This window comes from Varanus komodoensis, unplaced genomic scaffold (genome assembly GCF_004798865.1).
Source record: "Varanus komodoensis strain SLA01 unplaced genomic scaffold, ASM479886v1 scaffold3, whole genome shotgun sequence".
Lineage (NCBI taxonomy): Eukaryota > Metazoa > Chordata > Lepidosauria > Squamata > Varanidae > Varanus > Varanus komodoensis.
In genome coordinates, this window is record NW_025335761.1 from 47594715 (window position 1) to 47620249 (window position 25535).

The 25535-nt window shown below is 44.5% G+C and overlaps 1 protein-coding gene across 3 annotated transcripts in view; it reads right to left on the reverse strand.

Moving 5' to 3' along the window:
* Positions 1 to 3048: 3048 nt before the first annotated feature.
* Positions 3049 to 25535, reverse strand: part of SYNE3 (spectrin repeat containing nuclear envelope family member 3) — a 93882-nt gene continuing 71395 nt past the window's right edge. For all 3 annotated transcript variants that reach the window (XM_044436179.1, XM_044436180.1, XM_044436178.1), the window contains 3 exons: positions 24981 to 25130; positions 23035 to 23073; positions 3049 to 4704 (listed from right to left, as the gene is read on the reverse strand). In XM_044436179.1, coding sequence (XP_044292114.1) covers positions 4507 to 4704; positions 23035 to 23073; positions 24981 to 25130 — 387 coding nt within the window. In that variant the 3' untranslated portion in view covers positions 3049 to 4506. The remainder of the gene's footprint in view (positions 4705 to 23034; positions 23074 to 24980; positions 25131 to 25535) is intronic.

Genomic DNA, 25535 nt, shown 5'->3' on the forward strand with positions numbered 1-25535 from the left:
CCTGTAATTTTATGTTTAAAGTGCAGGTTGGACAATTCAAGAGTAGCTTTCTTAATTATTCTTATTCTGAGCATTTTGTATCATAGATGCCCTTAAGGAGTGGTTGCCTGGGGTTTGAAACAGCAGGAAGGTGTGGACAGCCCCCTAACCTCTTCTTCATTCAGCCCAGGCTCCATGCACTTGTCCATACCACCTCCCCACTCCCCCCAACAAACAAACAACCCTCAGGAGGTGAGGAAGCGCAGGATGACATGGACAAGGGGGGAATATGGGTTTTCCAGGTTAAGGAAGGAGTGTGTGGGAAGTGTGAAACTTGCAGGAATATTTTACAAGAAGGGAATAGCCTTCTGTGAAGCTACAGAGAAGAGAGACAAACTTGCCATCACGAGTGCTTGTACAAGAACATCCAATAGTCAAGTTTTGTAAAAAATGACTCCATTTGCACAAATTTCAACTCCCCCTCCCCCCTCCCCCCAGACTTGATTTGTGCAAATTGCACCCATTAACCCCATGGAGTCTGAGTATTGGATCAACTCACTACAGATTGAGCTGATGCCAAGAAGGAGAGATGGAGCTAAATCCTTCAGGCCTGAACCAGAAAAATCTGTCAGTTTCACCCCCAAAACAGAATCATAACAGATTTCTACATCACACTTTAACATCCCCAAAGGGCAGAAAAAGGCCATAAAAATGATCAGCTTTCTCTTCTTTCGATTACATTTGAAACATCTCCAAATGTTTCAAATGTAAACATTTCCAAATTTGAAACATCTCCAAATGTTTAATGACAGAAATGAATATCATCTTGGCAAGCACGGACTTCCCATCTCCATGCTTTCGTTGTCGACCTAACATGGCTGACAAGGAGAAGTATATATTTCCAAGGAAAATCAGTGCATGCAAGCAAGGTACTTAACCCATTGTGCCAAATGCCGCTTTTCATATAAAATGTCTCCCTCAGCCTGTTTCCACCCATTTTTTGTGTATTGCTGGGCTCTGAGAATGTCCCAAAAAGAAGCAGGGAGAGGAGAAGAAAGTGGTAAGTGGGTAAGGGTTACACACAAATTTCCCTCTAAATGACTTTTGTATTGCTTTGATATACATGGGATTGGAAATTGCTTGTTAAGGGAAAAGGGCATCTCTCTCTTTCAAACTTGTGATAAATAGTGTTTTTCTTCCTTTCTACCTACACAAAGACCCAATAGTCAGAGCACACGCAAACAGAACTGCATCATTTGGGGGCAGTGTCCCCATCCTTCTTATATTCCTTCCATAAAATAGCACTGTGATTTCCTGCTGAAGCCATGTCCACCATGCTGGCCATTCCTAGAGAACCACACCCCGAAGCATTTCAGGGCAGTGAGCCTCAGGATGCAGGAGGAACCATGGAGGGTCTAGAGCAGGGGTCAGCAACCTGCGGCTCTGGAGCCGCATGCGGCTCTTGAACCCCTCTGCTGCGGCTCCGTCGCTCAAAACACACGCCGGCACAGCCGCTGATCTGCTCGAAGCTCCACTCAGGAAAGCTGCGCTAGCTAGTTAAGTAAATCGCTACATTCCTCTGCTGAACAAGCTTCCTGCAGGCTCTCATGTTACACGAAATGAAATGAAAAGATTCTCTTTGTCCCAATGTAATCTCCTTCCTCTGAATGATAAAAGCTGCGCTTGGGACCTGTCACAGTTCACAGCATTTGACTGTTTATCTGCTAATCAGTCACTAAACACACCTGTATTTCTCGCACAGCCTCCGATCTGCGGATCAGCGCCAATTTACTGACACCCCCCACCCCTGGTAGGCCAACCATGGATCAATCGAAGAAAAGTTTCTAAAGAAAACCAAACGTTTAATGATACATGGGTAGATTCGTTTGCTTTTACTGCTGACAAACCTATGGGGTTTGCTGCATAATGGATGCAGCCCTTTAGCACTGGCTTTGACTCAGTAGGAAGCTGTTCTATTCAAAATATATGAAAGGAGTCCTACTAGTTTATAATGTAAGATTAAAAATAACAGTTTTTAGTGATTGAACAAGAGCTGCAGCTAAATCATAATGAAGATGTACATAGCATTAAGGTAAAAAATGATATATGCAGTGTTATCTTCATTTTAGATGTCAAAAGGGTTTTGCGACTCCTGGTGTTTTCTTTTGTGTGGGAAATGGGTCCAAATGGCTCTTTGAGTGTTAAAGGTTGCCGACCCCTGTTCTAGGGCCATCAAGTGTGTAGGCCCTATTTAGAGCTGGAGAAGTTGTAGAAAAGGAGAATCCAAAAATCAAAAGGGCTGGAACAATTCCCCTACAAGGAAAGGTCACCAAGTGTGGGGCTTTGAGCTCAGAAGAGGGGCGACTAACAGGGGACCCAATGAAGGCTTATCAAATTAGGCATGGTGTGGAGAAAATGGACAGGCAAAAGTTTCTTTCTCTCATAATACAAGAAGGCCGGGGCATCTAGTGAAACTAAATGGTATGAGATAGGGAACTATTTGTTCACAGATCTCATAGTTAAACCACAGAAATTGCTAGCCCAGCTCAAACAGCTTTAACAAGGGACTGTCTGGATATTTAGGGTGCCACCCTAGGCATTTTTAGATATGCCTAGCATGTACCTTTATTTATTTAACATTATTCTGGGGATACCCTTAAGGGTGAATCCACATAAATTTCACTAATTCATGGACAGGATGCCTATCTATGGCTAGTAGTCGTGATGAATGTATCTTACTCAGTATTAGGGGCAGTTTGCTTCTGAGTATCAGTTGCTCAAGAACACCAACTGAAGGGTGCTATTGTATTCATTAAGTGCTTACGGACTTCCCACTAGGAAACCCGACTGGCCCTTGTGGGAACACTGTGTGGGACCGGTTGGACCTTTCATCTGATCCAGTGGGACTCCTCCTATGCTTTCATAGGAACAAAGAAAAAAACAGCTACACATTTCAGCAGGTGTTAGCACACCTTCATAAGGCCCTGAAGGGTCAGATGTGGGAGCACATTCTTACATTTCTAGTCAAGCATGTGATGGAGAACAAAAAATAAAGAAAAATGGAATTAGTCAGTTTGCCTATCAGGAATTTACTATGAGATAAAGTTGGGGCTGCCAGCAGAATTTTTTTTGGCCCAGTACAAATGTGTACACTGCTTCTGTCTTCCACACACACACAGAGTTATTTCTGGAGACTTTGCGGGTCCTGAACTCAGAGTGAGGATGGGTTTGGGATGAGAGTTCTCACTTCACTCCAAGCTGTACTGCACACATACCCAAGTCCCCCATGCACCCTCTTGTCTGAAGCTCCCACCAACAGTTTTGTAGGTTGTGCTAGAGTTTATCTAAGCATGAGTCAATCCCATTTACTTCTGCATTCTTTAAAAGATTCCCTATCACTAGCTTTCCAAGATGATATTTTACCTTCTCACACTTTGGGTGGAACGGGCCAATAGGAGACACTCAAGGCTACTGCTAAAAATGTCAACCACATGTTAAGTTTCCTTCCACTTCTAATAAAAGGCAATTTATGCAACTGTCAATAATATAATTTTTTTGTCGGATTGCAGTGCTTAATTGACTAATCAGTTAGATGAAGTAATCGATTAAAAAGTTCAGTCAACTACAAAGTTGGGCAGTAGATTAAAAGACATTTTTCATGCAGTTCTTTATGAAAATTAGAGAGGGCAAGCTCTGTCTTTAAAAGGCATTCCCTCTTTTCACACATATAAGCAGTAGGATCATGCCTGTTACAATACATTGTGCCTCCTCTAAACTAGGGCTGGGTGCCTGGGCTCTCCAGATGTGGCTGGACTGCAACTTCCATCAGCTCAAAGCAGCATAAACAATGGACAGGGATGATGGGAGTTGAGGTGCCACATCTGGAGGGCCACAGGTTCTACACTTTACTCTAAAAACAAAGGAAGAATGACTTTAGCTTAGGTATTTTTTAGTCAAATGCACATTACGAGGCACATTGCACTAATTACTTAATCAATTAGTACAATAATCAACTAAGATTTATTCAATCAGATGGCAACTGCAGTTTTAAAAATTGCCTGTTTAGTGGTAGAGGAGGGATAACTTGACACATGGCTGCCATTTTTCATGGTAACCTTGTGATCCATCACAACTAGCGATCCCTTCTTTCCTATTTTGTGCTTAACAAGCAGTTGGTGAAAACTGATACTATTATTCAACAATACCACAGACAAAAAGGAAATGGCAGGATTTGGTTGAAAACACTGATTCCAACTCATCTTTCCTTGAGACAAACATACATATATGTATAAAATTCAAATATACAGTATAAATATAGTCATATACTTAAAAATATAATTTTAGCTCTAAATATGAATACTTCATTTCTATAGCCTGAGCATACAACGGACCAAGTTTCCAGTTGATGTGGGTCCCTTGCTAGCTGTCCCGGATTTGAGGGGACCCGCAGGAAAGGAGACACCCCAGAGAAAAGCCACTTGGATAACTCAATCTGTCCCCTTAACTGCACCTGCCTGTGTGGAGGACTTAAGTTGGGGGTGGGCTCTTGTATGTCAACATCAGGTTGAAGGAGTGTGCAAAATTGTTGGCAAGCTTGCAGCTGTGTGTCTCCTTGACTAGAGGCAGCAGGAAGGCGAGAAGCAGCAGGAACAATAGGAGCAGCTGGAGGGGCAAAGCGGCCCAGCAGACACGACGCAGGAATGAACACGCTCCGGCTGGTCGTCCCTGAAAGACAGAAGCCAAATCATGAAGGCTAAACACTGTGGAAGTCTGCGTTTCAACCAGGCTCCCTCCAGGCCGAGGCAGTGTACGGCGGTGTTGAGCCTCTTGACCGTGGGCCAAATCCAGGCTGCTGGAGGCCCAACCCGACTTTACACATTCCCCTGATGCCCGTGAAGATGCAGTGGCTGTGTATGCGAGCGTTACACTTCTCTCAACAGGGAGCTGCTTAGAGATGGGGCACTTGTGCAAGTCACATTCATTCCAGCCCATCCACAGGTAAAATGGTTAATCGCCTAACTTTGAGAACTAATCTAGATACTATACTGAAGTGATCTATTTATTAATTTAACTCCTATACTGCCCAACATCTGAAGCTCTCTCAACAGTCCACAACAGTGTATTTAAAAACAATATAAAATGTACCAATTAAAACATATTAAAAATCATGAAAGTTAGCAATAGAAATTTTTAAACCAAACAGAACAGAAAAATAGATTTATATGTTTTAAAAACCGGTTAATGTAGTGCATTCATGCGGAAGACCATCATAATTGTGAGAAGCCAGTGGTGTCCCACAGTTCTTCCATCCTATGCCCAGTATCAGGCAAAGGCTGAACTTCTGCAATTTTGGGAGTGTTGCTTTAAGAATCAATATAAATTGGCACCAACATGAGACTGGGGAGGATGACAAGTGTCAGATATTCATATCGGGTAACTGACCTTGTACAGGAACTTTACCATCCATGCCCACTCTCACCCACAATTAAATACCAGGTGTAACCTTTGTGTTATACCTTTGTAAGTAGAGAGAATTTAATTGTTAGTAGAAGCTCAGCTCCGAGACATCACTGGGCAAACTGGCCACAGGAGTACAGCTGTGATTGTTAGGGGTTCCCAAGAGCAGAGGGGGCATGCTGAAGGTCGTCAAGCACCTTCTCTGCTTCTGTATTTATTTCTGTCTAAATAAATCGCCCTTTCCTTCCATGCTATTGTGTTCATTGCTTTTCAGCTCCAAGAATTGCTTGCCTCCGGGCAACAGAGTTACATCCCATTTAACAAAAGCGTTGTCTTTTTTTGAAATTCCGGTGTGCAGTGGTACTTCGGTTCACCAATGCCTTAGTTCACAACCAATCGGTTCACAAACAAAAATTTCAGAAAAAATTTGCGTCCGTTCACGAACTCCGCATCAGGCGATGACCATGATCGTGGCCATGTTCCTGCACAAGCACAATCATGGGCATCTCCTCCCCCCGAGCACGAACGCTATCACACCCGTTTACCCTGCATGAACACGATTACGGCCATCTCCCCCCCACACCAAGCATGATTGCGACTGCGGCCATTGTGCCCACCCCCCGAGCAGGATTGCGATCACGCCCGTCTTCCCTGCACGAGCACGATTCCTTCCCCCCCCCACACGCACGATCGCTATTGCACGATGATCGTTTGGACTCTCCCTCCAAACAATAACTCCCCCCCCCAACATAGGTTAGTGTTCTCTACTATATTGTACTTTGTTACATTGTTTCAAAATTTTGTGTTTTAAAAAATATGTACAGAATGGTTTAACCTTATTTACACTGAACCGTATGGGGACATTTGACTTGGCTCATGACCAAAATTGGATCGCGACCACATTCCTAGGGGTCAGAATGGATTAACCTTATTTACAATGAACCTTATGAGGAAATTTGACTTGGTTCGTGACCAATTCAGGTCGCAACCAGAGTCATGGAACAGATTAAGTTTGTGAGCCAAGGTACCGCTATAAGTGTGAAAAGGTCCTGATCTATCAGCACAGTTGGGAGCAAATTTGGTGACAAGGGGAAGTGACTGGGTGGGAAAGTTTTATTTTCCTTACTAGGACGTGGTGCTCCAGATACACATCAGGCCCACACTTACTTACACAAAGGTTAAAAAATCATGGCTAGGATGCACTATATGCTACACCATGGGTCCTCAAACTATGGCCCAGGGGACGGATCCGGCCCGCCATGACCTTTTGGACCCGCCGTGTGTGCCCACACATGCGCCTGCCGCCGCCCACCTCACCCCACACACCAGAGGCAGCGGTTTGCTCGCTTGGAGAAAATGATCTCCAAGCGAGCGAGCCACTGCCTCGTGCGTCTACCTCACGGTGCATGCCTGCCTGCCTGCGACTCGCCCCGCGCCCCTCCCCAGCCCACATGCACCGCCGGCACCACCTTTCCGGCCTGCGCACAGTACAGGCCGCTTTCAGCTGGCCCCCTGCTGAAAAAGTTTGAGGACCTGTGCCACACGGTTAACTGTAGCATGCCGTTTAGCCCTTTGCTTATTTTTTGTAATTAAACAGCAACCTTATCCTTCTTTAATCCTGGACTCACTGCTCTAAAATTGCATAATCTTCCACTATTAGCAGAGGAAATGTATTGCATTGCTTCAGCCAAAATATGCGTACAGACAGAAAGCATGTTCAGGCCGAGAAGGAAAGGGCCTTCCACGTTTGCTGCCCGGTTCCCTTTTAGATGGAGCTGAATGTGAATCTCCTGCAGGCAAAGAAAGGACTTAAGCTGTGGCTGTTAACTCCTGGACCTGCTGATCACAGGCCCAAACCTGACCTTACAGTCACACCCCCTTCTGCTTTCTCTGACAGTTGATTTTTTGGGATTTCTTGCCCTCCCCACCTGCTACCACGATGAAAAGCTGAATTGCCTCTCCTAAGGCATAATTCCTGGCAGTGGCTTTAAGTAAAATATGCCAATTTGTGACTCTGCCTCTTTGTCTTTGGCCCTACCCACCCATGCAGTGCCCTCCGCCAAAGATTTTCCAAAGTTTGGCCCTTGCACTGAAACAGGTTCCATGCTGCTAGAGTTGCACAAAAATGCGGCTTAGAAGTATATTCAGCTAGTCATGGCTCTAGAGCTGAAGAAAGTATACTCCCTGAATACGCTTACTGAAGTTATAGTGTGGTCAAGGTCAAGTTGTAAGAGCAGCAAGAAGTAAATGTTAGGAAGTGCAGCTTACGGATTGGCTATTTAGAACTATATGCCCCTTACAGACTGGAGGATATAAGCTGTTGGGGAACAGGAAGGGGTGTGTGTGAAGCTCTCTTGTTTGGCATTAGCCAAAGCTTCGCCCTGCTGCAGCTGGTTTCTCAATAAAAAAACCTCTTGAATCAAGAGTCGTTGGTGTGTTAGCATCTCCCCTGGGACAAAATGGGAATTGGGATCTGTTCATCTCAGGTAAAACGAACAATGAAGAGCAAATATTTTTACACTACCATAGAGAAATGAGAGACTTGCCCGGTGGAACAAGTCAGGCCCACTGAATGCATTCGGGGTGGCTGTGACCGCACTACCTTGTGGGTAGGTGCCCCCTAAAAGCCCGATAGAGGATTTTGAGGGTGGCACCAGTCAGTCTGCGATATCAGACTATTTCCCAGACTACTGACAGGTGACTCATCTGCCTATATTCCTAAGCAAAGTCCTTCAAAGCAAACATTTGCACATAGGAGTCCACATGGAGTCTTTAAAAATGGAACCATCTCATTATTTGCTTGTCTAAGGCATTAAACCAAGGCTAAACTCTGACATTTTTCTTGGATATGTTTCAACCATCAAAGAAGCTAAGGAGATGGCAAGTATGATGAACTAACTTCCTGTCATATGTGGAAAACAGAAGCTGCAAGTGAACTGCACATTCTGTCCCTCCTGTTTTTTTTTTTTTTTTTCATGATATTTGAAACTAGTACTGAGGGCAAAATCATTGTTAGGACCAGAACAGATGCTAAGGGGGGATGGATGCCTTTGCTTCCTTGTTGTCTTCTGAGTGGGAAAGGAACTCTCTGCTGGTGCACGTGCATGCAATGTCATATGCAGGGCTGGTGTGAAGTGTAGGCCTAGATGGGCCTCTGCTCATGGCCCAGGTCCCAAATGGCCCACTGACAAAAACCCCTGGAATTGCTCCTTGTTTTCACCACTGCAACCTGTTTGTTCACCGACGTCTTGCTCTGGCCCGGGTGAGAAGGAAGAGCAGTAGATGCAGAGGCCTGCTTACTTCCTGCTTCTCTGCTTGTCAAGGAAGCAGACAGCAGTGATGAGGAGGTGAGGAGCAATATGCAGGTGCCACTGCTGTTGAGGAGATAGCCTTCCATTAAGGCTATCTTGCTCATGAGCCCTCAGGAACCTGGAGCTGGTATGTTGTTTGACCCTGAGCTATTATTCTGAGCATACATCCTAATATTCGCCAGAGAATGCAACCAGCTTTACAACATCAGGGCAGTACCCTCTGTATGAACAGCAATGCTTCTATGGAAAGAGATGATGAACACAAAGAGGCCAGGATATGCGGGTGCCACAGAACGGGCTGCCATGAGTTAAGAGGCTGAAATTGACCTAGGTGTGACAATTTGCTAGCACTAAATCACTAAGAAAACCCTCAGTGTTAAAAGGAAAAATTTCCAGACAATTTCTGAGCCTCAGTATACCCGCGGGAGACAACCGTTGTTTTTAGTACTAATTTTGTGATTTCCAAGCAATGGTTACACATTTTCCGACCAGTTTGCACGCCAGACAGGAACTTGGTGACTGTTGGAGAAATGACTGCTTTAGGTGGGTATTCAGTGTGTTTCACACCCCCTCCTCACGGCTGAAGCTTCGCTGTTGTTCGTATATGTCTGCTGAGTGCAGGGCACCCACCATTTTGGCTTATTCTGGATCTGAAGTGGGCCCTAGGCCTTCCCCGTTGAATCTCTGAGGGGCAGAAGGGCAGGGGAAAGTCTCCACGCCTCAGTCAAGCCAGCTTCTTTTCATTATTTCCTGTACAAGTCTCATGTTTTACAAGATGCCAGAGAATAAAAAGGGAAGTGGAACAGATGGTGAAATTTGAGCTCAACATATAGTAAGCGCCCTTTACAACGGTGTCTGCTGCTCGGCAATGGCTCATTATACTAACGGGTAGGGGAAGAAGGGAGACAGGAATCACATTCTGGCCTTACAAAAAGGCATGGTTTCCCTCAGAGAACACCAGAACAGCAACGAGCAAGAACAGTCTGTCTGCCCACATTAAGCGCAATCAAGTCACGCAGCAGGTTGCCAGGTCTTACTCCAGAACTTGTGCCTCTGTCTGCAGAAGAGGTGTGGGCAGCTCCAGGCTTAAGGGATGTGCCCCCTACTGAATTTGCCATGCTGTGAAACATATACTTCAAGAACTGCACTTTTAGCAGTACGGAGCACTAAAAGGGCCAAATTTAGCTTGTTTGAAAGCTAATTTGGACCATTTTAGTGCTCCAGAGAATATGCCATTAAATGTCAATGGCAACCCAGTGGTTTTTTTTTAATCAAAGCACTGCGCATACTCCGCAGCTTCCTGTAGGGTTCATCCTATGCGGAGAGCCCAGGGGGAAGATGAGGGTGCTAGCATCCTTCCTGTTGAGTCTTAAACTGCCTGGACCAGTGTCTGCCATACAGTTTTGACTCACAGTGGAGTGGGGCACGGTGGGTAAGCCAGGATCAGGCTGGCAGACTCACGAGCTGATCCAGCTGATCTGTGCCCCATGAAGAGCTGGGGAAGGTGTGAGCTGTTTCACTTTGCTGCTGTGGAACCCTACTTCCTGTTGGAGAGGAGACTTCTTGAGTGGCAGGCATGGATGACCCCTCTGCTCCTGCTGCCCCAAGCACAGGGCAGTGGCACAAAGCAGATCCTCACCTCAGGAGAAGACCTCTTCAGCCACAGGTGGGGATGGCCTCCCCATTGTGTGCTGTTGCCCTGAGGACAGGTTAACAGTGGAGAGCAGAGATTGGGGAACCTCTGAGGGCAATCTTCAAATGTCGCTTGGGAACTCTGGGGAAACTGCCAGTTGTACGCTTCGGCTGGCCATTTGATAGCAACAGCAAGGAGATTTGTCTAAGTAGCTTGCTTGTTGCAGGGCTTAATCTAGTTGGGTTGTGTAATCTGTGTTTAGGTGACACAACAATCCTCATGGGTCAAACACTAAGACAAATCATTTATTCTTACCATGGCTGCCAAGCATGGTAAGAACTAATGGTTGCTAACCACAACTAGGTTGTGCAACCAGCAAGCAACCATGGTCTATTGTAAGAGGTTGCATGCTGTGCCTTGTGAACCCAATCTCTGTAAAACATCTGGAACAAAAGAGACTGAAGGAGGGTACCATCTCTACCAGTGGTGGGGAAACTCAAGCCCATAGGCCACATTCAACACCTCTAGTCCCAATTCTGCACATACCTCCTTCCACAAATCCTACCCCTTTTCCCCAACTACTGATCATTTGGTAGTTTCCCAGCACTTGTGCCGTTCCTTCCACCCCTGTCCAATCTTGACCATCAAAATGCCTCTCCTAAGGCAGGAGAAGACTCCTGCGAGTCCCTTGGACTCCAAGGCGATCAAACCGGTCAGTCCTAGAGGAGATCAACCCTGACTGCTCTTTAGAAGGCCAGATACTGAAGATGAAACTCAAATACTTTGGTCACCCAATGAGAAGGAAGGACTCCCTGGAGAAGAGCCTAACGCTGGGAACAATAGGTGGCAAAAGAAGGGGGTGGCAGAGGATGAAGTGGCTGGATGGAGCACTGAAGCAGTCGACATGAGCTTAAGTGGACTCCGGGGGATGATGGAGGACAGGAAGGCCTGAAGGAATGTGGTCCATGGGGTCGCAATGGGTCGGACACGACTTCGCAACTAACAACAACAACAACAACAACAAAGGCTTAGATCCTGATCATGAGAGATGGATGTTACAACATCCTGCTATTTTTTTTTTCCTTTTACACTTTTGGCCTTTGGCACTACTCCCTTTGCTTTCAGCTCTACTCTCCATGGGAAAAGGCACCCTGGGAGCTTTTCTGTAGCTGAATTTGGCCCATGCTTCAGACAACACTGACAGATGGCAGCTGCCCAAGGTTTCAGAATGTAGACCCTTCTTAGCCCTGTCTAGAGATCAGATCTGCCACATGCAAAACAGTGCTTCGACACTGAAATATGGCCCTGAGTTGCCTCTTCCCTTAAAGGAAAGTTGTGAGTACAGGTGATCCAAAATACTGCTCTCTGTATGGTGCTTTCTGAGCATTTGTTACAGCTGCCCGAAGAAGCAAACCAGTTATCCTCAAGTTACTATGTAGTGCGGGTGGGAAAACAGTTTTAAAAAGGGTGTGTTTCTTGGTACATTTGGGTAAGAGTAAAATCCAGAAAGGGGTCCTACAATTCCCAGTGTTGCCAGCCAACATGTAGAATTGTAGTAATGCTGGCTGGGAATGGTGGGAGTGGTGCCATTTTTTGTCTAAACATGCATAGGATTGCATCTTAAGGGCACAATGATATGCATGTTTGGGCAAAAAAACATCCTACACCTTTGAGATTGTCTAAGGAATGCATGCTGATTATTCCCTGGCTAATCATGCAAAGGACTGCATCTTTAGTAAGCTTAATAACCTAGCCTCCTAAACTGCTGGGCTTTAAATAATGCCTGCCAAATTCATTGTGACATGACATAGCAATTTTCCCTTCAATACCTTTGTATAACAGAGTCCCTCAGTTTGAAGGAAAAGCGGGGGCGAATGCAAGAACTACAGTGAAGACAACTGAGTTTCAGGCTCTCAGTTGCCTGTGCTGTTGGTCACAGAATCCAAGGAGTATAAGATTACAAAGCTGCAGGAATCCAAACACCCAAATCAGGGGCAGGCAAGATAGAACCAACAGGAACCAAAGCACCCTTAGAAACCTTTCTTGTTGCCTGCTAAGGTGTCCTACCCCTGCCTCTTAAAGAACAAAACATTTTTTTAACCAGTAAATGGTATGCTGGAAAATAGGTTTCTGTTGGTGTTGACATATGGTTTCCAAAGGAGTTGTTTTGTCTCCTGGTCCTTCACCTATACCTCTGCACTGTGCCCAGTCTTGTCTTTTCTGTCTCCCATAACAGCCATTTAGAGAGGGTTCCCTGGGAAAGTTTCTTAAATTGCCAAATGTGCCCACAGCCCCAATATTTGTCTGTCCTTGACCTAAGCATTTGGGATCAACAGCCTTCCCTGGAACAACAAAACAGCTCCAAAACCAACTGGTTACAATTCTTGCCATCCAGTGAAGCCCACAGCAGAGAACAGAAACACGCCCAGGTCATAAGAAGCTATTCTACTTGGCGTATTACATCCCTCCTGTTTCTTTGATTCCAGATGCAATTTTTGGAAAGATAAATTAAACTATGTCTTGGGTAATCTCAATGCATGCTGAGCATTTTTCAAAAAAAAAAAAAAAAAAAACTAAGCTGCTGTAATTGTGCCAGCATTAGATACAATTGCTTTTATGGTGACCTAATCTTTTTTATTGGTCCTAACTAGAAGTCAGAGTAGGAATCTTCAGTCGCTTAGAGAAACACCCTGAATCTTTCATTGCAGTTTTACAGAGCAAGGGCTGTCATGGTGCTTACATGCTATATAACCTTCCCCAACCTGGTACTCTCCAGATGATTTTGGCTTCAGTGCCCATAAGCACCTGTCTGCATGCCCAATGGTCAGCAGTTAGTTTCAGTCCAAAACATCCAGAGGGTACCAGGTTCAGAAGGCTGGCATGATGTGTAGCTAAGCCTTGACTTTTCTTTTTCCTAAGCTTGCAGGCCCAATTCAGATCAGGTTAGCCACCTTCACCATTTTTCAAATTTTCCCTCCAAGACTCGATTGATTCCAAGCCTGTACCTTAAAGGCAGTATGTTTTTATATTTTAAAACACCATAAAACTAACTGGGGTGGAGACACAGGAGAGCACACACACACACACACACACACACACACACACACACAGAGAAAAGGGAGGTGTCGACATGTCTCCAGCACTGAGCTGCCCCAGGACATGAGAAGTCCTTCTTTGGGCAGGTGATGAACAATGCCTAAACTCCAGTTTAAAGATCAACTTGGCCTACGGAGTTAAGCATGGGCCTGTGTAAATCCCCCAGTGTCATGAATCCCTCACGCTCTTCATTCACTGCCATCCTCTATTCCCAACCTGCAAAATGGGTAGAAATAGCCAGTTAACGCAAAGGTGAGGTTGTAGGGAGGAAGATAAGCAAGACTGTAAAGGAGCTGGCAAGTGACAGCTGCCTGGGACAGTTATTTTCCATTTCAGGAGCTCTCTGCTGTCCCCCTGAGGTGGACAAGAACAGAAATCACATAAATTTAGTGATCTTGCCACACATTGACTCCCTCTCCCCTTGGCTTTGTCTGATCATGTAGCTGAGGCTGTTCTTGTGTGTTAATGACTCAGCTGGTTGCCATGGAAATGCCCAGGCTGTCACCACTTTGGCATTGTGATGTCTCTGCAGGATCAAGGAGTGGGAAGCGCAAGCCTTGAGATGGGATCAAACTGTGATGCTCTTAAATTTTGCAGAAAATAACACTGCTTGCATTGGAATGCAGAGCAGTCTTGCTACTAACATGAGTGATGGGATCAGGGAAAGATGTCGAACCGGTGGTAGACCTTAGAGTACAAAGGTGTGGCCTTGGACTACAATGACCAGGTGTGAAGACAAGCATAGTATAAACTTTATATTACGTTTGTCTTCATATCTGGTCTTTGTGCTCAGAGGCTAGGCCTGCCTTGGAACCTTTTCCTGATGCCCTCAGGGGAGGTAATTTATATTATAATGAAAGCTTGCAGCATAGGAAGGAATACAGGGAGGTGTTACATCCCAAATCAGACCATCGGTTCACATAGTTCAGATTGTCTAATACATCGACAGCCAGCCATTCTCCAAGTTTTCAGACAGAGGTCATTCCCAAGCAAACACTGAAGATAGAAGGAACTGAAGCTGGGACCTTTTATAGGCAAGTGCTTTTGAGCCACTGATGTTCCTATTAAGCTAGAGTAACTGTGGCTGCCTCCCATTTTGGCAACTCAAATGGAGGCTGGCTACTCTTTGCATGAGTATGTTTGATAAGCTACGCACTGCATGTGCATGTACTGCTTCACCTAGCCATTTTCAGCCATGCAGATGATGCACTATGGAGGGGGAGAGAAGGATGTTGGGCAGAATTTGGAGACAACATAAACCAACAGCTGCAGCCTCCTCCCCTCTCTGTCCCCACACTGGCTTGCCCCTTTGGCCCTCTCCAAGGCTGACTTCCAACCTCGGAGAGAAAGCTGGAACAGTTCTTTCCACACCAATTGTTGTTGTTAGTCGTGAGTCATGTCCGAACCATCGCGACCCCACGGACAACATTCCTCCACACCAATTACAAGGAGCTATTTTTGGACCCCCTCTTTTTTGTGCTGAGTGTCGCCTAGCCATAACCAGGTAAGAAGGGACAGCTTTCTGAAGACCAAGGTGGATGGAATGATGGGGTGGTAGAACTTCTACCAACAATTCTGACCTGTTAATTTCCTGCCAGCTTCACGTTCAGCATCCCAGCTCTGAGGTCACAGGGCCTTGGAACTGGGACCCTGAACAATCCTATGGCCACCCAGACAACATCAGAGGATCATTAGACTGTGTGCTTAAAAGTACAGGAGAAAGGTCTCTAAAGAAAAGCTGATAATACAACCTTTGTAAAAATCAAGGTAAGAGAGAATAGGAAACTTTTATAAACATCCCATCAAGCACAGCAGGCAGCAGGCAGGAAATTAATCTTTTCCCCAGTGCTTCTAAGATGAAGCACACCTGGTATTGGTAGCCATGTTCTTGTCTTGATTTGTCCTTCTGTGGTATTCGACTCCTGCTGGATGGTTAGTGTGCAGAGCTGGGGGAGCTTTAGCACATTACATCTGATGGTCGTGCATGACCCTTTTTCAAATACACTACACAAAATGGTTCGGATAAGTGAGAGGAGGAAAAAAACAACCAAAAGGAGACTGGATACAAGCCTGTGCCTTTAAAAGCTGCTAATCTCTCTCTCTCTCTCTGGAGTTGCTGGTCTCCTAACCTTGCCTCTGCTAAGAATATTGGGTGTCATGGGGATCCCTGCCTGTGCAAGCAACCCATGTGCCTGTATGAGGAGGCAGCACTTGTAAGACTCCTATTGACACCTGCAATATGTCATCTGTCCCACCCAGGCAGCCATCTGTGATCTATAGGCTGGGCTGGGCATGAGGTGGCACCTGCCATGCATGTGATATACTCCTGCCACCCTCTTTCAGCTTAGCAGGGATGTGGAGACACTGGGCAGCCCAATTTGTTTGAGCTCAGTGGACCTCTTGCCCACTTTCAATCCAATATGCATAAAAATGCTGAATCTGTTTTTATCCTGCAGACCTCTGCCTCTAAGACAGACCACAGGTTACCTATTTTTAAAATACTGCAGTACTGTGCACAAACTATGTGACGCTGGCTTAGTTCTTAACTTTCAATTAGTGTGATTTGCACTAATTCTCTTCTTATTAAAAAACAGAAAGAACAAACTGCAAACATTCTTAACTTTAAATGCACAAACTGCACAAACGTTCTTAGGACAGCCAGCTAGCACGGGGCTAACAAACCAGAATCTGGGGGGCTGAATCACGAAAATCTGTTGGCTTTTCTGCTGCTATCACATTCCTCATGCATCCCTATATCCTATCCTCTCAGGGTTACTTTGAGAATAAAGTCACAGGGAAGGAGATGCTCGTACACCACTAGAACCTCTTGGCAGACAGGTAGTATAGAAGGCAAACTTAGGATACCATCGTATCCATGTCTGGACAGAAAAAGTCTATTGTCTACACATGCATTAAAATAATGCCCTTAGAAGAATACACATTTCTACAGAATCAGATGCCCATGTGCAGGGTCTACTCCACCTGTGGGGTAACTATGCTTTGCAGATGTTGTTGTGTCAGCCCCAGCCAGCAGAGTCAATGCTTGTGGTTGGCAGGATATGTGACCCCCCAGATGCTGTTGGTCTACCTGGTTTATTCTGACCAGACATCTCCAAGCCCTGAGACCTGAGCACCAATGAAATGGTGAGGCCACAGACTGAACCCAGGAGCTTTTGCGCAAAAAATATGAAGTTCTCCACTCAGCTGTGGCCCATCCTATGCCTCCGAGGGGTTAAACCTAAGGAAGCATGTCTGCATTCTCCTCCACCTGTAGTCCCTAGTGATTCTGACCCAAAGGGTGCCCCAGCACTCTGGGGCAGTTCTGAAGTGTGTGTGTGCGGAGGGGAAATCCATTCCACTAGCAGTTTTCATTCTGTTGGCAGATGGACTTCATTGGATCCAACCCCCTACAATTTGCTCTCTGCATCAGGGATGGGGAGCATGCAGCCCTCCAGATGTTGCTGGACTTCAACTCCCTATGGGTCCTGTCAGCAAACGCATGATTGGGAGTTGGAGGGCCACGGCTACCAAATGCCTGCTCCATGTAACATTTGTGACATTTTAACATGGGGATCTGAACTCAGAGGCGTGATGTCTGGAAGAGAATGCACGCGCATTGACCCTGGATGGCTGATCTGAAGATCAATAGTGACCTCCAAATGAGATGAAATTGCACATCCTTTCTAGCCATCTGCTCTAAGAGATTACATTCTGCAGTATCTCAAAGGGAACCAATTAGGCAGCCATGAATTTAATAAATCCTAATTATTTTGTTTGTACATGCGAGATCCAAATAATTTGCACAGCAAGGAGCTTTAATTAGGTTGAGCGATGCAGAAAATAAATCAAACAGAACCACTGAACCCCATAAATAACCTGCTTTGATTTTCAATTGATGCTAAATATGTTCCTGCAATACTTTCAACAACTTAAAAATCAACCTTTGAAGACACATTTATCATCATTGTTTAATATTTGTTTTTACAGTGCTGTGAAGTATTATAGCAACCAAGAAGCTATTCCATCATTGTCAACCTATGGAAAAAGCTACAGAGCCCACTGCATTAACTTTCTTATTTTAATCGCCCAGTCCTGATTGTGAATAAAATGAAACCAGTGTGTACGCAATTGGCAATCTTTCTCTTTGGACTCCACGGAAGGAAAAATATTAGGGACCCTAGAGGGCAACAAAGGGACTATAAGGTATTTCAGAGTCCCACCTCTGAGACTGGAGACTGCCCTCTGCCCTTGGAGCTGGGAAGCAGAGCTCTGACCCACTCCTCTTGTGGCCAAGGTTGGGAACTCAATCTCAGGGAGAGGCCACAGGGATCATGCTGGTGGGCAGAAGGGGAGGAGCTGGACAGGCCAGGATCTAGGCTAACCTGAGCCCTTTCCAGCCTCCTTCCCCTCCCCTCCAAAACCCATTCATTAGACAGGCAAAAAAGCCGGTTTAGCGAAAATGCAGGGCATGGGAAGGGCGTGTGAGGATTGCTTCTGCTGTTCCTTTTGCCCAGGAGGGCGGCAAACCCTTAAGTTCAAGGGATGAGCATCAAAGCTGCAACCCATCGGATTGGCCCATATTCAGGCAAGGCTTTTATGGCCATGGATGATAGAGAATGATTCTTTCTGGGCTTTAGCCTAGTCACAGTTACCTAGGACCAAGTCCCACTAAACTCTGAGATTTACTTCCAAGTAAACATGCATAGCACTGCAAACGGCATTTTCTTTGTCTTTCTCAGAGTCTGCTCTTTTCTTAGTAGATGTTGCCATTCTCTGTGAGCCTGCAGGGACAGGGTTAATTAAAGATCCCAACAAACATAAAAGCATTAAAATAAAAATGAGAAAAAAGATGGCCTTGATAGGTCCTCCGAACTGTCCCTCCGTGTTCCTTCCAGAAGAAAACGGTATTTTTGTCTCAAGGTCTGGCAATCTTCCCATTCAGAATTAAATAAAGCATGCTGATTTTCCTAGGGGGGTAATAGATGTGGAGGGAAAATTCCTGCCACTTGAATGGTCATACTGAGGGAGAAAAGTATAGTGAATTTGATATGGTCCTGATAGTATCTAGCACTTGATTTGTTCATCCTATAAATTGCCCCCCCTTTTACCGTTCTGTTTATCCTTCCCATGCAAAAATGGGAAGTGTTCTTTGAAAGCTCTAGGAGGGGGTTGGGAGAGCAAAACCTTTAGTGAGCTAAGGATCTGTGCTATTTACTTTAATTAACTTTATAAGGCATCCAAGGTTTTGGTTTTTTAATAGAACTTTTTAGGAACACAGGAAGTGGCATTAAACGGAGCCAAACCATTGGTCCATCTAGCCCAGTGTTGTGGACCTGGGTGGCCTTGACTCTGCAGGTGTTCAGGATGGATTCTTTCCTAGTTGTACCTGGAGAAGCTGGGGGTTGAACCTGGGGCCTTCTCCATGTGAAACTGGCACTCTGCCATTGAGCTGTGGCCCCTCCCAAGCTCCAGACAGTCAGCAGGCGTTCCAGGGCTGCCAGGTCAGGAAGCTGTGTGCAAAGGGGCTGGTGCCAGTGGGTAGGTTTGCACATCAAGGCAAACCATCCTGATAAACTATCAGCACAGCTAGTCCTGAATTGCCAAGAAGCTACAATGACCTTGACAGATGATTGGGCTCACTGTATTTGCTCTCCTCCCCCATTTTTCTGGGCTTTCTGTCATGATGGATTGTGTTGTCCAGGTTTGGACAAAGAAAACATATAACAAACCAGAAGTCATATAAGAAACCATTGTTTCTTAGCATGGTTTCTAAGGACAAAACTTACTGTGCTGAAATACCATGATTGGCTCCTGGCATGATAGACAAACAACGCTAAAACCCACAGTGGTTTATCATGTCAGGAACCCAGTCTGTATAAAGGATTTTTTAAAGCTTAAAAAGCAATAGCTCCATTCTTGGGCCCTAGTAAAGTAAGGGCAAACCTGATCGGATAACCCCATGGACAATGTCCAAAGGGGCACAGGATGTTTGGGGCTCCTTTTCTGATGTCAAAGCTGATCCTCACCTCCCCTGCCTGGCAGCCAGCATGGAGATAACCACGTTGGTGATTTCTCCAAGGCTGCAAAAGTGAAGAGAATGGGGTTAAGGGCATTTCAGGGGGCAAGAAGGGAATATCTCAGCATTCATGGATTATGCATTTTCCACAGAACATTAAGGTAGCTGAGCAATCTCCATCTCAGCGCCATTTTCCAAGTTCTTCTTCCACCCCTCCTTAGGGGTACTTTTGACCCTCAAAAGGGTGGGAAAAAAAGGGTGTGGTGAACGGTTTGGCCAAGTTCTAGTGTGGATGAATCTAAGACTGCAGTTTAGCAATATCAGTGATGATGATGATGAGGAGGAGGAGACAGTCTAGTGAGACAGTGTGGCCTCCTGCCAGCATTGGGATCAGCTTCTCTGGCACTCTCAAAGCCCCTCACCACAATAAGATGTGCACCCAACTACTACGATGGCTATTATTTTGCAGAAACAAAAAGATGGCAGCAGAAAAAACTGGGGATGGTGGAAGAACAGGCCAAAAAAACATATCAGATTACAATAACCATTCACAGCATCGTCAAGAAAGATAAAATAGATATTATTATAACGTTGCACTTATTCTTGTTTCCTCTCCTGAGCAACACAAGATGGCTTACACAGTCCTCCTCCATTCCCTTTTATCCTTACAATAACCCTGTGAAGTGGGCTAGGCTGAGAGTGACTGGCCCACAGTCATCCAATGAATTCAATGGTCAGGCATGGACTAGAGCCCAGGTCTCCCAGCTTTCCAGTTCAACAGTCCATCAACCACCTGACACCTATATAGCCTACAGTTGCTAACTTCACCTGGATGTTTGTTAAGATTGCACTCTTGCAGAATGTAAACTGGAATGAACCCGGACCATCACAAGACTTGTGTGAGAACAAGAATATTTTGTGATGTACAGTGCTTTGCAGCAGATGCTCAGTGATTCGCGGACAGGCAAGTCACTGTGGGAAATACTCCCTGAAGGCACAGGGTCTGCAAAGCCACTGGGTTAATTCAACTTATTCCATTCAAGGATTCTACGAATGGGTGGGAAACATGTCCCTGCAGACTTGAACTTCACCTTTGGAGTTTTTGGCAATCATGCAAAAACAATGAGTTCTGGGAAACATGTATGTGCTGGGGGTTAGCCATTTCTTCTGTGTTAAAGAAACTGAATGGCATAATCTACAGTCAACTATTTCAACGGATGCTTGTGTGGATATATGGATTGCTTATATTAATACCTGTATTTGAAATATAACTTCTATCAAACTTGGGACTCTCTTTATTATTGGCTAGAGAAATGGAACTTGGCTTAGATTTAAATATGTTTTTAAGTTATCATAAATGGAAAAAGAAGGGTGTGGGGGCTGACCCAGCGGGCTCGATGTTTTTGATGATGGATGTTGTTTGTAGTTTTCTTTTTGTGTTTTTTTAGGGTTATAATTTCAAATAAAACTTATTTAAAAAAAGGAAATATAAGTGCTGGATCTGGTGTTCCCCATTCCTTTTTATTAATGGTGCTGAAAACAGTTATTCTGACTGGATCTGCTTTTTTGCTAAGTAGTTTTTGTTGCTGTTTGCTGAGGGCTTTTTGCAATATTACAGGAATTATTTTTATTTATTTAAAATAAGCACTTCTGAAAACAAATGAAAACATTTGTCAAGCCAGTTCTCCAATGAAACTAGCACTATTCATTAATGTGGTTTTGAAAATGCATTTTCCGAAACCCTTAAAAACAGACCCATGAGATATGAAGGAGAAAATCTCTGTCTTGGATTTAAGAAGTTTCAGCCTGTGTGAAAGGAACTGAACTTGAATTTCAAGGGTTGCTTTGACACATATCACATCTGAGCAAAGGGAGTAGAGTTCCATTTAAAAAAACCTAATTTGAAATAGGTGAAATGTAGATTACCAAAAGTTTACAACATGGTACCTGTAACTGTGTGGTGGTATGTTTGACCTTAGCTTCCAAAAAGGCAGTTAAAATCAGTGTCACCAGTCTTCACATTCTCTTAGGAGTACAAAATTTAACACTGAGACTAAACTAAATGGTCAGAAATGACAGACAACAAGACCTAAGTGTAACCCTAACCCTAACCTTTGACAGCATCCTTTGAAGAGATGCCACAAACACTTTTTTGTCATTGAACATATTTCGGATTCTGAGAGAGCATTGTGAATGCTCTCACACAATGGCTGCCATGAAAGACCTGCCATGGTGGGTATCATTAATCACAAAGCACATTTCCCAGAAGGAAAACTAAGAGAAAAGTGATATGACTAAAATCCGCACACAAACCCAAATTAAGATGGTACGGGAGAGCAACGCTTCATTTTGCCACTTCCTCACTTAAAAAGTTAGTAATTAAAATAAGTCTTAAAGAAAAAATCAAAACAGAAGGGGAAGGAAAGAGAAGTGTCCGGGGGCACACCTGGGCCTAAAGGCACCATGCTGGGGACCCCAGCCTTAAAGGTTGCCTGGCAGGTTATGCGCAACAGGCTGGCAGGACCCATGAGCTGACTCAGTATAAGGTATGTGCCTATATTTAAGCCACTTCCTTGTGAGGTTACAGCGGTCTCAAAGTAATCTCTTCACTTTAATGGATGCCACTCCGTAATGCATTCACCTGAAGGCATGTTGCAGTTGTGTGAGCAGGGAAGGGCGAGACAGAGCAGAGAGTGCTGCTGAGGCATTGGACTGGCCAGCAGGCTGATGCAACGGCTGCTATGGAAACGCTGAAGGCCCAAGGGTTGGGCTACGGAGCAGGGGCAGCAGCCAGCTGCCCCCCTTAGCACATGGCCCCAGGAAAGGATGCTCTCCGTTAAGAAAGCACCTTCCAGCTCCTCAGGTGTGCGCAGGGTTATCTGAGAGTGGGCCTAGTGCCTGAGCAAGGCCGCCAATGCTGAGCTTTGCCTTACAGCTTGCATATATTCTAAAACAGTCTTCATCAGCCTGTTGCCCTCCAGCTGTGTTGACTACAACCCCTTTTTCTCACAGGCTGGCAATTGCAGTCCATCATGGTGGGAATGGCTGTGATAAAGACCTTTAAAACAAACAACCCCTAATTTCCCACATCTTTGTATATGTTTTTGTCTTCATTTTACTCTGCAAAAAACAACTTTCTTTTTATTCACAGTGCTCTGATCAATGCACTTATTGATCAAGACATGAATGTGCCGGACAGAAAGGAAAGCTTCTGGACCTTTAGGACTCTTAGCTCTAAACCAAGAAGACAATTTGTAGGCTTTATATCACTTGCACCTCCACTTTTTAATTCTGAGGAACTAACATCCACCAAAGTCTCAGCTACAGATGAGGGCAGCAGCCAAAACATTTAGCACCAAATATATGTTTTAATTACTCCGTTTTTAGTCTGCCTTCCTATATATATATGGTGCTTTTCTCTTCTGCTGCTTTAAACCTTCCTCTTCATTACACCCACAGACAGGCATGCATATATCTACTATGCTCATATGGATATATGCATGCCCCCCTTTCCTTTTTGGTGAACAAATAAAAACATTTACCTTTCTGAATGTTGCTGGCTCTTCCAAGGAACTTGTCATCTGTTTAGAAAGACAAAAGGTTTGCTTTTTAAGCATGTATCATGGGATCCCTGTGGATGCTATAAGCCAATGTTTATTTCACAGGGGGGAATGTTGCTTTAAAATTTCTTGTCATCTGGACAAGCTAAAGCAGCAGGTGATTTCTATTTAATGAGCTTTAAAGCACACACAGCCAGTTTAAATTCCAAATGGATTTTGTTTCCAAACAATTTAAGCTGGATGCAGGCTTACGGCAAGAACAACTATGATTTTACTGACACCTACTGCCTCCTTGTAGTTTTGCAGAAGGCTACTAGATAAAACTGCAACACAAAACAACTTTGAAAATGTATTTTCCTTGTACCTCCTCCTTACGTACCTCGAGTCCAAGGGACTGTGTGCTTTGTTTTGTGTAAATGTGATTGCAGTCAGAACTTTGTGTACAAAAGAACAAATCTACCCCCCATCCCCATTAGTAGTACCTTCTAGATAAAAAGTGCAGATATTAAAACTACTACATAGTACTGAACACAACCCCACATCTCTTGCTTCTCTTCCCAAATGGCATGTAGAAAAGCAAAATATATACTTTTGCTCCACTACAAGGGGCATCTAATGAAGTAGGGCAGGGTAGGTTAGGGATAGCGGTGGATGAATCCATCAATGTTAGTTTCTCTCCTTTCTCCAGTCTTAAAACCAGTTTGCTTTGCACTGTGAGAATTCCTCCAGTTTTATTTCAGTTCATCCAAAATCTGAGGGTTTTTTTTTAAGTTTGCATGAAAATGCATAAGCATTTTTGTGTACCTTTCTCCTGCTACAGGCAATCCCTGAAGCACAAACATCCAGGTTACAAACAACCTGTGATTATGAATGAATTATTAATTTTTTTTAATTACTGCAGGAAATCAGCATCACCACAGGGAAGAAGCAAAAAGGGAGTGAGTGAGGGCCTCCACAGCATCATCAGAGAGAGAGAGGAAGTGTAGAGAAAAAAGCCCCCAAAGCAGGCCTTCCTGCCCTGCCCATCCAGAGAGGGAAATCTCATCAGCATTTCCTTGGTACAAAGAGGAGGCACTGGTGAGTTTGGGCGGGGTGCGCGTGCACGAGACTAGAGATATTTGTGGTTTTCCACTTTCACAGGCATTTGCACCCATAAACCCCACTATGTGGAAACCTGACTATACTTGATCCGACTTACATACAAATTTGACTTAAAGACAGATTTCCATTTCCTCAGGAATGAAATTCATTCGTAACCTGGGAACTGCCTATATGTGGTTCTTTGCATGCATTTTTTGCCTAGTATACACCACTGACAGCAATTTTACTAACATAATGAATTTTAAAACATTATTTCCTTTAATACATGCATTTCTGTATGGATTTATTTCTTAGTGAGTTTCACTGCAAAATTCGGAGGAGACAAATTTCAAAATGTAACAATTTCTCCTTCATTGCTGGTGAAAGGTGTAATGAAATCACATCACACCTTCATTCATTAAATTTTACTAATGGAAGAAAATGGGGCGCATACATGGCAACATTTTTGAAAGCAGCCTTATGGCTCCAGTAATGCATTATTCCAGGTTACAAACTTCTAAACTGGACTGGCATGCTTTGGACTTGACCCTGCAGTTGCTAAAATGGAGAGCTACTTGCTGTCTGAGCACCTTTAAGTACTAATGGGCAGCCATAGAGCAAAATGGAATACAGTAATCTTTTAGAACCACTTGTTCTGTACTTGCTGAAGTAGTTTAAAACAGGCCAACACTTTTTAAAGTAAGTATAACTATGTGTTTTTTCTCATTTGCAATAAATGTGGCTTCATTGGGCAACAGATTAGCTACAGAAACCTTACGGCTATACAGACTCATTTAAAAGATTCACAATGCCTTTGCTTCTCGCCATTCTAAGATCACAATGCCTACCACTGAGCTAGCAGAGTTATTCAACTTGGACTTGTAGAGCATCCATTGGTAGCGCAACTCCTCCAGTTCAGCAGAGTTTTTCACAATTGGTCGAAGGCGCAAGAGATCTTCAAAATGGTGCTGACCCTCAGGAACACGAGACTGAAGTTTCTGCAGAGAGGGAGAAGGTAAATTAGACAAGCATTGGATGTGAGGAGGCACTGGAGACATACTGTGTTTATGAGCAGCTTTCTGAAATAACTCCTTACCAATAAATATTCATGAGTTTCATGAATATCTACAACCATAAAATGTAAACAACAGTGAAGCCTCCATTGTATTATCACATAGTTAAGCTTGTATGGCCCCCAGCCCGCTGTCCTTCCAGGATGCAGCAGAGGATACAGAATAGGACAAGAAACAGGCTACTTCCGGGGTGTTGGACAATCAATACTGCATTAAGGGCTTTCCTAGTTGGAGAATATAGTCCTGCCTCTGACTCAGGATGAGCGCCCAGTAGAACCACCACCTCCTTATCCTTGCAGAAGCTATACAGTCAGGCAAGGATGCTTTAAC